Source organism: Clupea harengus, chromosome 23 (genome assembly GCF_900700415.2).
Source record: "Clupea harengus chromosome 23, Ch_v2.0.2, whole genome shotgun sequence".
NCBI lineage: Eukaryota > Metazoa > Chordata > Actinopteri > Clupeiformes > Clupeidae > Clupea > Clupea harengus.
The window spans coordinates 21286450-21298512 of record NC_045174.1 but is presented as its reverse complement, the minus strand read 5'-3'; the positions used below and the strand labels follow the sequence as shown (position 1 = coordinate 21298512).

The 12063-nt window shown below is 45.2% G+C and overlaps 1 protein-coding gene across 1 annotated transcript; it reads right to left on the bottom strand.

Moving 5' to 3' along the window:
* Window positions 1-1012: 1012 nt before the first annotated feature.
* On the bottom strand, window positions 1013-11397 carry adprh (ADP-ribosylarginine hydrolase). Its single transcript, XM_012820525.2, has 8 exons — window positions 11082-11397; window positions 10320-10434; window positions 8569-8677; window positions 7686-7784; window positions 6697-6802; window positions 5455-5721; window positions 4016-4230; window positions 1013-1378 (listed from the first exon to the last, which is right to left on the bottom strand). The coding sequence occupies exons 1-8, from the start codon at window positions 11087-11089 to the stop codon at window positions 1230-1232; spliced, it is 1068 nt and encodes a 355-aa protein (XP_012675979.2). The 5' UTR covers window positions 11090-11397; the 3' UTR covers window positions 1013-1229.
* Window positions 11398-12063: the final 666 nt, after the last annotated feature.

Here is a 12063-nt window from a genome sequence, read left to right as displayed (position 1 = left end):
CGATCTGAATCACAGCTTTTTAGGCAAACTGACAGAAAAACCATGGCAACCATGAATGGCCCCTTGGCTGGTTGTGGAGCGTGTGTGAATGACGTGTCTCCGTGCGTTTCTCCTCACCTCCTGAGTTTGAGTCAGAGGCTAGTCTCTATCATCACCTCATTAACCAGACTCATCACGGCTGCCACAATCAGTAAGTCAGATCGCTGCGATCCTACTCCCGTCATTAGCAATAATCTGTGTCATGTATATGTATAATCTGTCACTCGGAAGGGCGTTTTGGAGATTGCTTAGTTTTGAGAAGCACCGAGATGATTAGATCTGTTGTACATCATTTTGACAGCCTCCTGTCCTTTATGAAGTGTGTACTCGATCGCAGGTAACTGGAGTAAAGGCTTTATGAGCGGAAGGGTATAAAGAGTTGAGGCTTTATGAAGGGAACGGTATAAAGGGTGACTTGACTCAGGTGGGGATTGGCCTTTGAGTCTGTGGTCGTCTACACAGTAGAGAGTGCAGAGGATATCGGAGCGTAATTATCTGTTTTCCGAGGCCTAAAGGTCATGGTGGGGGTCATCCAGTGTAGCTAGGCACACACACACACACACACTGGATGAATGACTGACTTGTTTTGTAAAATGTTTAGGCTGCAGTGTGTTTCGTCTATACAGCTGTAGAGGTGCATGAAGCTGTCGTACATGTACTGTAAGCTTTGTACTGTAAGACTACAAAGTGTGAAGCAGCAATAAGGAGTTCTTTTCCAAAACTAGCAAGCTAACTACCTAAAAGATATGCAACGCACACACACACACACACACTAAAGGTATGCAAAAAAACGAAAACAGCCCAGCTGACACTGATAGAAGCTTGCCAACACACTAACTGTTTTTTTTGGCAGTATAGCTGGCAATGACATGCTGTGAAAGCTTTTCTTTCATTTTTGCAGGGTGTTCCAGCCCGTTACACAGAACTACGTAGGGCATATCCTGGATGGCTAGTGGGGAAGACACAAGTGTTTATCTGTCCTTCACATGACCATATGCTATCAAAATGAATTTGAGGATGGTACCAAAACTATATCCCTACAAAACCATACTTCAAAAAGTGTCAAATTGTTGCATAGTGTTACTCTAAGTGTTGGCATCCTGCGTGTGGAAAAATGTAACCGTTACTGTTGCCAGGGAGCTTGTCAAGTTGACCTTGTATGTATTGTAGTTAATAACAGCTTGTGGGCATCAGTGGGAGAGGGTGTAGAGCTTCTCTGCGCTGTTCTCCAGGCGGTCCCTGTACTCCAGGTTCCTGTAGTTCCCCTCAGGAACTCCCCCCAGTCCATGCCGGAGCCCCCAGCAGCAGCAGGCGATCACCGCCGTACTGTCACTGTCTCCTACAGATTAAACACACAGCCGTACTGTCACTGTCTCCTATAGATTAAACACACAGATAATGAAGACAGCACTGTCACTGTCTCCTATAGATTAAACACACAGCCGTACTGTCACTGTCTCCTATAGATTAAACACACAGATAATGAAGCCAGCACTGTCTCCTACAGATTAAACACAGATAATGAAGACAGCACTGTCACTGTCTCCTATAGATTAAACACACAGCTAATGAAGACAGCACTGTCACTGTCTCCTATAGATTACACACACAGCTAATGAAGACAGCACTGTCTCCTATAGATTAAACACACAGCTAATGAAGACAGCACTGTCACTGTCTCCTATAGATTAAACACACAGCTAATGAAGACAGCACTGTCTCTGTCTCCTATAGATTAAACACACAGCTAATGAAGACAGCACTGTCTCCTATAGATTAAACACACAGCTAATGAAGACAGCACTGTCAATGTCTCCTATAGATTAAACACACAGATAATGAAGACAGCACTGTCTCCTATAGATTAAACACACAGCTAATGAAGACAGCACTGTCACTGTCTCCTATAGATTAAACACACAGCTAATGAAGACAGCACTGTCTCTGTCTCCTATAGATTAAACACACAGCTAATGAAGACAGCACTGTCTCTGTCTCCTATAGATTAAACACACAGCTAATGAAGACAGCACTGTCACTGTCTCCTATAGATTAAACACACAGCTAATGAAGACAGCACTGTCTCTGTCTCCTATAGATTAAACACACAGCTAATGAAGACAGCACTGTCTCCTATAGATTAAACACACAGCTAATGAAGACAGCACTGTCAATGTCTCCTATAGATTAAACACACAGCTAATGAAGACAGCACTGTCACTGTCTCCTATAGATTAAACACACAGCTAATGAACACAGCACTGTCTCTGTCTCCTATAGATTAAACACACAGCTAATGAAGACAGCACTGTCAATGTCTCCTATAGATTAAACACACAGCTAATGAAGACAGCACTGTCTCCTATAGATTAAACACACAGCTAATGAAGACAGCACTGTCAATGTCTCCTATAGATTAAACACACAGCTAATGAAGACAGCACTGTCACTGTCTCCTATAGATTAAACACACAGCTAATGAACACAGCACTGTCTCTGTCTCCTATAGATTAAACACACAGCTAATGAAGACAGCACTGTCAATGTCTCCTATAGATTAAACACACAGATAATGAAGACAGCACTGTCTCCTATAGATTAAACACACAGCTAATGAAGACAGCACTGTCACTGTCTCCTATAGATTAAACACACAGCTAATGAAGACAGCACTGTCTCTGTGTCCTATAGATTAAACACACAGCTAATGAAGACAGCACTGTCACTGTCTCCTATAGATTAAACACACAGCTAATGAAGACAGCACTGTCTCTGTCTCCTATAGATTAAACACACAGCTAATGAAGACAGCACTGTCTCCTATAGATTAAACACACAGCTAATGAAGACAGCACTGTCAATGTCTCCTATAGATTAAACACACAGCTAATGAAGACAGCACTGTCACTGTCTCCTATAGATTAAACACACAGCTAATGAACACAGCACTGTCTCTGTCTCCTATAGATTAAACACACAGCTAATGAAGACAGCACTGTCAATGTCTCCTATAGATTAAACACACAGCTAATGAAGACAGCACTGTCTCCTATAGATTAAACACACAGCTAATGAAGACAGCACTGTCTCCTATAGATTAAACACACAGCTAATGAAGACAGCACTGTCACTGTCTGTCTCCTATAGATTAAACACAGATAATGAAGACAGCACTGTCACCTATAGATTACACACACAGCCGTGCTATCACTGTCTCCTATAGATTAAACACACAGCTAATGAAGACAGCACTGTCAATGTCTCCTATAGATTAAACACACAGATAATGAAGACAGCACTGTCACTGTCTCCTATAGATTAAACACACAGCTAATGAAGACAGCACTGTCTGTCTCCTATAGATTAAACACACAGCTAATGAAGACAGCACTGTCAATGTCTCCTATAGATTAAACCACACAGCTAATGAAGACAGCACTGTCACTGTCTCCTATAGATTAAACACACAGCTAATGAAGACAGCACTGTCTCCTATAGATTAAACACACAGCTAATGAAACCAGCAATGTCACTGTCTGTCTCCTATAGATTAAACACAGCTAATGAAGACAGCACTGTCAATGTCTCCTATAGATTAAACACACAGCTAATGAAGACAGCACTGTCAATGTCTCCTATAGATTAAACACACAGCTAATGAAGATAGCAGTGTCAATGTCTCCTATAGCAACAAGAACAAAGACAGCATCACTGCAGTGCTGTTTATGGAAAAACAGAGGGGGGGGGGGGGGTGTAAAGGAGATTTGTGAGTTGAAAGTGTTAACTGGAACCCTGGCTGCTTTAAAACACACTGACTGACACCATAGGACATTTAAAAAAGAGGCAACGTGACTCTCCGGGCACCAGAGACTGGTCAGCTGTAATCACAGCACTTCAGAGTTCAATATTATTTACGTGACGAAAACATGTTATTTACGTGACGGAAACATGCTTTGGGGAGTTTGAGCATTCTAACCTCCGTGGAAGCCGGCTCTGCTCATAAGCTCCTCCCAGTCTGAGCCCGCCCCCAGCAGCGCATCGAGCGCTATCATTGGTGCATCATGGCCACTGCGTCCCGCCCACCCCGACAGGCTGAAGCTCTTATAGGCCTCATCTCTCTCGACCGGCCCGTACTGGTCAGGCCAGATCGCGGGGCCTGTGCCTGAGGACAGTCCTCTTAGGTCCAGGTACCTGGGGGAGTAACCAGAGGTAAGACCATTCAAATTTGAGGACCCCCTCGAAAACGAGATGCTGCATCTCAAGGGGTTATCCTCCAAACAATACATTTCAAAAATTACAGACGGTGAAAATACAGCATCAAATCGTAGAAATCACATGCTGAATGTGGACTACTAAACATTTCACACGTGCCAGCTTTTATCCAAAACTTATTAGATATACATTTCCATTAGTATGTGTGCTTGACCATGACATTGTTAGCAGCTCACTCTACCAGTTGACCTTGGTGTTAGCAGCTCACTCTACCAGTTGACCTTGGTGTTAGCAGCTCACTCTACCAGTTGAGCTTGGTGCTGTTAGCAGCTCACTCTACCAGTTGACCTTGGTGTTAGCAGCTAACTCTACCAGTTGACCTTGGTGTTAGCATCTCACTCTACCAGTTGACCTTGGTGTTAGCATCTCACTCTACCAGTTGACCTTGGTGTTAGCAGCTCACTCTACCAGTTGACCTTGGTGTTAGCAGCTCACTCTACCAGTTGAGCTTGGTGCTGTTAGCAGCTCACTCTACCAGTTGACCTTGGTGTTAGCAGCTCACTCTACCAGTTGACCTTGGTGTTAGCAGCTCACTCTACCAGTTGACCTTGGTGTTAGCAGCTCACTCTACCAGTTGACCTTGCTGTTAGCAGCTCACTCTACCAGTTGACCTTGGTGCTGTTAGCAGCTCACTCTACCAGTTGACCTTGGTGCTGTTAGCAGCTCACTCTACCAGTTGACCTTGGTGTTTGCAGCTCACTCTACCAGTTGATCTTGGTGTTAGCAGCTCACTCTACCAGTTGACCTTGGTGCTGTTAGCAGCTCACTCTACCAGTTGACCTTGGTGTTAGCATCTCACTCTACCAGTTGACCTTGGTGTTAGCAGCTCACTCTACCAGTTGACCTTGGTGTTAGCAGCTCACTCTACCAGTTGACCTTGGTGTTAGCAGCTCACTCTACCAGTTGACCTTGGTGTTAGCATCTCACTCTACCAGTTGACCTTGGTGCTTTTAGCAGCTCACTCTACCAGTTGACCTTGGTGCTGTTAGCAGCTCACTCTACCAGTTGACCTTGGTGTTAGCAGCTCACTCTACCAGTTGACCTTGGTGCTGTTAGCACTAGGCTCTACCAGTTGACCTTGATGATGTCTCAGACCTCAGCAAACCCCGTGGTCTATCCCTGTGTTGCTGTGGATCTCCTCACCACTGCCACTTCTCTGTGAAGTATCCCCAGTCCCTCTCGCACTCCTCCACGGTGAATCCCCGCGATTTCACAAACTCTCGTGCCACCGGGCACGCCTCCTTCACAAGCCCCGCCCCCCAGCTCGCCACGGGCCGGCGCTGGACGGCGTAGGCGGTGAAGAGAGCCGAGGCGACGGCACCGAGGAACCCGGTTGGGTGGGGGTGGGTCATGCGGCCGGTCTCCACGGCAACGGCGACCAACGAGGACAACTGTTCGGGACGAGGATATCTGTGGGTGAGGAGAGAGAGAGAGAGAGAGAGAGAGAGAGAGATCTTGGGTAAAACACCATTACCTTTGACCTAGGATGATGTTCCTTAGTTTTCTTTCAAATACATTAGATTAATTCCTTTGTGTGTGTGTGTGTGTGTGTGTGTGTGTGTGTGTGTGTGTGTGTGTGTCTATCTGTGTGATGTTCATTAGTTTTCTTTTGAAATTCATTACATTAATTCCTTTTGAGACGGTAGATAAAAAAACACCTTCTGTGCTTCACTGTCCTTCAGTAGTAGTGCCTGAATGCCTTACTGTGTGCAGGGTCGCCTACTTTAATGGACGCCATCGTGGTGCACGGACTGCCCTGTCTGTAACGTTAGCCTGAGCTACACTGTTATGGCAGTAATTGGAGCATGAAGTATGAAGAGTTGTGTTCTGAGAGTTGTGAAACGGCTTGTCTGTCTAAGCATGAGTGTGACGGTACAAACCTGACAGTTGAGCACCCTGTGCAGCATCTGTGTGTGTGTGTGTGTGTTTGAGAGGAAGAGAAAGAGCTTCCAGCAGCCTGTGTGAGTGTGTGTGTTTGAGAGGAAGACAAAGAGTTTCCAGCAGCCTGTGTGTGTGTGTTTGAGAGGAAGAGAAAGAGTTTCCAGCAGCCTCTGTGTGTGTGTGTGTGTATGTGACGTACATAACCCCTCCGCCCTTACCTGCTCTACCACGTCGGAGCATGTGTGTGGTCTGACAGATTGAAGGCCTCTAACTGTGCTTCCCTGCTCAACCATGTGTTAGTGTGTTTGTTCAGTAACCCCCCTGAAAGCTGTAGTGTCAGTATGTGTGTGTGTGTGTGTGTGAGAATGTGTTTTAGTGTGTATTTTAGTCTCTGTGTGTGTGTGTAAAGCTCATTGGGTGTATGTGTGTGTGTGTGTGTGTGTGTGTGTGTGTGTGTGTGTGTGTGTGTGTGTTAACAGATATAAGCCCCCTGACTGTCCTCACCTGAGTCCGATGCACATGGACCTCATGGCAGCCCCACAGCCGGTGCCCTCGGGGTTGTAGGCCACCCTGTACCCCCCCTCCGAGCCCGGCCTCAGCTGGGACACACCTGGGGGAGACACAAGGGGGGGGGGGGGTCTCAGGGAGTGTGTTTACACAGAAAAAAAAGGGTGTAATAGATTAACTTGTGTGTGTGTAGGTGTGTGTGTGTGTGTGTGTGTGTGTGTGTGTGTGTGTGTGTGTGTGTGTAGGTGTGCATACTCAGGCCAGAAGTGTGTTGAGTTTAAACAGAAAACAGGAAGGTGTTAAACATCAACTTCTTTGTGGTGGTGTGTGTGTGTGTGTGTGTGTGTGTGTGTGTGTGTGTGTGCCTAGAAAAACATCTGTGTTGTGTGTTGCAACAGTATTTAACTACACTGAGGTAGTGAATCAGTTAGACATTAGCATGTTTCTGCGCACACCCAAAACACGCCTTGGACCTCAGAAGAAACACCTGTAGATCATTTAGGATGATGTTTGGGAGAAACACCTGTAGATCATTTAGGATGATGTTTGTGATAAACACCTGTACTGTAGGTCATTTAGGATGATGTTTGGGAGATACACCTGTACTGTAGGTCATTTAGGATGATGTTTGGGAGATACACCTGTACTGTAGGTCATTTAGGATGATGTTTGGGAGATACACCTGTAGATCATTTAGGATGATGTTTGGGAGATACACCTGTACTGTAGGTCATTTAGGATGATGTTTGGGAGATACACCTGTACAGTAGGTCATTTAGGGTGATGTTTGGGAGATACACCTGTACAGTAGGTCATTTAGGATGATGTTTGGGAGATACACCTGTACAGTAGGTCATTTAGGGTGATGTTTGGGAGATACACCTGTACAGTAGGTCATTTAGGGTGATGTTTGGGAGATACACCTGTACAGTAGGTCATTTAGGGTGATGTTTGTGAGAGTTTTACTTGGTTTCTGCCCCGTTTACCCAGAATGCTTGAGGGTCCTGGCTTCCTCCCCTCCATATCTTTCATGCCCTCCACGTAGCGAGAGGCCACCTCGTGATACAGCTCCTCCCCTTCCTTTCCTGTAAGGTCAAAGGTCACAGGTCACAGGTCACAGATCACAGGACGCATGCTGGGGAGGGTCAGCCTGCTAACGTACAGTCTGAGTATTTAGTAGTAATTAATTAATTATAATTAATATATTATAAGTAGTTCATTATACTCTGAAGGGTGTATTTGTGTACGTGGATGGGGCAAGAACAACAACAAAGGACCAATATTAAAGCTCTTGCAAGTTAAATCTATCAGAAACAAAACATCTAGGACACCTTTGAACTTTCCAGATAGCCTTTGGCAATCTTTCAGAGAAGGTAATATTCAGAGGTTTTTGAAACTTCAAGGGTATTCCAGATGAATAATTCGGTTGAACCTTTTCGATACACTCACAATCACACTAACACACACACACACACACACACTCACAATCAAGTATCAATGGGAGCATGTTTATTCTAATGTAATTCTAATTAATTACAAAGGTTAGAAATTGTATATGTATAGACTAATAATGGAGCAAGATAGGGGAGGTGGAACTCAGTTGTTTGGGGTCAGTTGTTTTTACCCACAAAAGAAATAGCATCCAAGTTCAGAGAAGAAAACAATTGGTGCTGTCTGAATCTGAATCAAAACTGGGCTCGTACGGGGCACCTCCACAGCGGTTCAATCTAAACCCGGCGAAACTCTCCACAACAAACGCAAAGTTTAATCTGAAATTGCATCAGTGTTCCTTGTGAGAGGCAGAAACTGCGGCATGTTGTCCCAGTAACCAAGAAATTAAAAATGAATCAATTTCCAATAGCTACTCACCAGTTGTCAAGCCTTCCGCGGTTGCTAGGTGAAGGACCGTGTCATCACTGACCGGCCAATCAGGGAGCTCTGCGCTGATGTTCTTCAGTCCACCCAGTTCCTGTAACTCCTGAGGGATTTTCCCAAAAGTGACCACAGAGACGCACTCATTAGAATGTCATTCAAATCCCCCACAATCCCACTGTCCTCTAGCCGCCCCCAACACGACCAGCTTATTGAACATTCCACACACATCAATTATAAAGTTCAATTATTAAGCACTACAGCTGCGCCTTAATGTCAGAGGCTCTTAATCAGGCCAATGTTCTTGGAGACTTTAGAGGTCCGACTCATTCAAGCGTAATGATCTGAGCTCTAGGGTTGGATAGAGAGAAGCTCACACACTCCTACGACGACTGCAGCGTCTCTTGCTTTAGGGTTACTGAGGTACGCTCACTCACATCAGGATATGTGTGTAAGGGGTGGGGAGAGGGGTACGCTCACACACACAGCAGGATATGTGTGTTAGTGGTGGGGAGAGAGGCACGCTCACACACACACACCAGGATATGTGTGTTAGTGGTGGGGAGAGCGGTACGCATACACACACACACCAGGATATGTGTGTTACTGGTGGGGAGAGAGGCACGCTCACACACACACACCAGGATATGTGTGTTACTGGTGGGGAGAGAGGCACGCTCACACACACACACCAGGATATGTGTGTTAGTGGTGGGGAGAGCGGTACGCTCACACACACAGCAGGATATGTGTGTTACTGGTGGGGAGAGAGGCACGCTCACACACTTGTAAGACCTCAGGGTCTTACAACGCATACAAAGCAGCAACACTATCCTGAAAGACCTTTCTCTCTCTCCATCCCTCTCTCTCTCCCCCTCCCTCTGTCTCTCTCTCCCTCCCTCCTTATCTCCCTCCCTCCCTCCCTCTCTCTCTCTCTCTTGGGTGATTTAAGCTCACACACAGAGGCTCCTGCATACAAATGACCAGACCCATCAAGTCTCCTTTTGTTCTGATGCGAGGGAGTCATTTAGTCCAATAAAAGGCGGTGTGAAATAAGCACAGGGATCCTTCATTGTTTTATCTCCTCTGTGCTAAAAGCCCCAACACTGCTGTGGAGGAGCAGGTAAAACAGCGGTGATAGACCAGTAGAGATACACCCTCATGACTTGCCCAACGACATGGCCGTCCATCAGCTTGGAGTATCAGAGCTATGACAAACTCGTCAAGAGACAAGGAGGGGTGCCATGAGTGCACATGAGTGTGTGTGTGTGTGTGTGTGTGTGTGTGTGTGTGTGTGTGTGTGTGTGTGGGGGGTTGTTAAAGGTCTTCTGAGGTGAGAATCATAAGTTTACACAGACAAGAAAATGTTCAACTGGAATTTGTGTGTCTGGGGATGTGTGTGTGTGTGTGTGTGTGTGTGTGTGTGTCTGGGGATGTGTGTCTGCTCAAGTGGCACTCACTGCCACTCTGAGATTCTTTTGAATGAAGAGTGCGTTACAAATAAAATGCATTATTATTATTATTATTATTATTATTATTATTATTATTATTATTATTAAGTGTAGGAGTGGAAGGATGTGAGTGTTAGATTTCAGACAGAGGACATGTTCAACTGTCAACTGGACTTCTCTCTCTCTCTGTATGTGTGTGTGTGTGTGTGTGTGTGTGTGTGTGTGTGTGTGTGTGTGTGTGTGTGTGTGTGTGTGTGTGTGTCTGTGTCTGTGTGAGAGACAGAGAGAGACACTGACTTTGTGGATGGCTGGACCAGACTGATTGTACTCCCAGAGCTGGTTGCGGTAACCCAAGGCATCCCCTACTCCACTGAGAAGCATTCCAGCTTTGTAATGTTGGAGAGATACAAGACTGCAGAAGGAGAGAGAGAGAGAGAGAGAGAGAGAGAGAGAGAGAGAGAGAGAGGGACAGAGACAGAGACAAGGACAGAGAGATAGAGAGAGGCAGGATAGCCAGATGAGAAGAGACAAAAAAAAGAATGACAGAGAGAATAAGAGATATAGAGTCACAAGGGGAAGGAAATAATCAGTATCATTAGCTAGAGTCGTTCTTCAACCGACACCGTTCGATCGGGGCCATATATCCTCCCTTCACCTGGAGCCGTGGGCTCGTGATGAATAACAACAGAAGGTCGGGAAATCACCTCACGAAACAAACAAGGGAAACACATCCCTTGCCTTGACAAACCCAATGCATCTGTGAATTTATTCTTACAGTGACCTTTAGTCTCAGAAAAAGGGATGCTGTAGCAAAAACAAAACATTAGCTGTGGGCTATTCATTTCTACACTTTAGTTCATATATGAAACGTAAAATTACTTTTTTTTTTTATGTTTTGGAGCAACATTTACAGCGTGTCAGCTAACTTAAGCATTTTTTAATGAATAATTAATAACATTTTGTATTGCATACAGGTATTTGGCTGCACCCACGAGTAGCCTGGGTGTCAAATGGGCAAAAACGATAACATATGAGTGGCTTTTCTGAAACGCAACTCACCGGTCCATAACTCCAGTGTTGACCGTAACTGAATGCGTCGGTCGGGACAAGACTTCACTAAACGCTGGGGATTCAAACTATCAACGCGTGCACGCCCCCTTTCCGCTGGAAACTTCCTGAACGCTCCAACTAAAGGGCTATTAGTCGGAATTATCTGCTCCGACAATAGTGAAACAACTTTTTTCCTCTGTTCCCTACGTTGTGTATGTGGTCACACGAAGCGTATCACGCGTTGCCTAATATGGATTCAGACGAGTATAGTGCCCCTGCAGTTGCCGTAGATCAGGCTACTCTTTAGCACGGCGGTGACCACATGGGGTGCGTAGAAGGGACAATCATTGACCATAACGTAGAGTTAGGGTACTATGTTGCTGAGGTGGCATTTGGCCAGTCCCTACAAGATTGGGCAAGATTTAATTAAGTTTATGATTTGGAATACGCTATTTGGAATACGCAATTAAAGACAAATATAAGTTTTTTGTTTACGTTCTCATTCTGCAAATGATTATCTGCATTTGCAAATAGCATGCGTAGGCGTATGGCACGTGAACTGCGTCATGCGTTTGTTTTGAATTGTTTTGATACATAACTTGGAAACTTCAAAATGTGCGCTGTTCTTCAGAGTTTGGAAGGCTCAATTATCCACAAGATGGCGTAGCTCCATACTGAAGCTCTTTCCATGTAGACCAGTCATTCAGCGCATCAAATGGTTGAGCATTACCATCCTCAATGAGTAGGCCTGTTTAAAAATCGCACACTAAATTCAATAACTGACGATACTGAATGCAGAACAACATCATACTTGCCTGCAGTTGAGCATATATCAGTTACACTTACAGGATCTGATTCCATCCAGCATTTGTTCTCTCTCCCAAACACGTTCGCCACATCTGATCTGAAGTCAGGTCGTTTTCATCAGTAAAACAAACAAAAAGTGTCTCTCTGATGTAGTGAGTGTCGGCATGGTGCTGATAGAGAACGC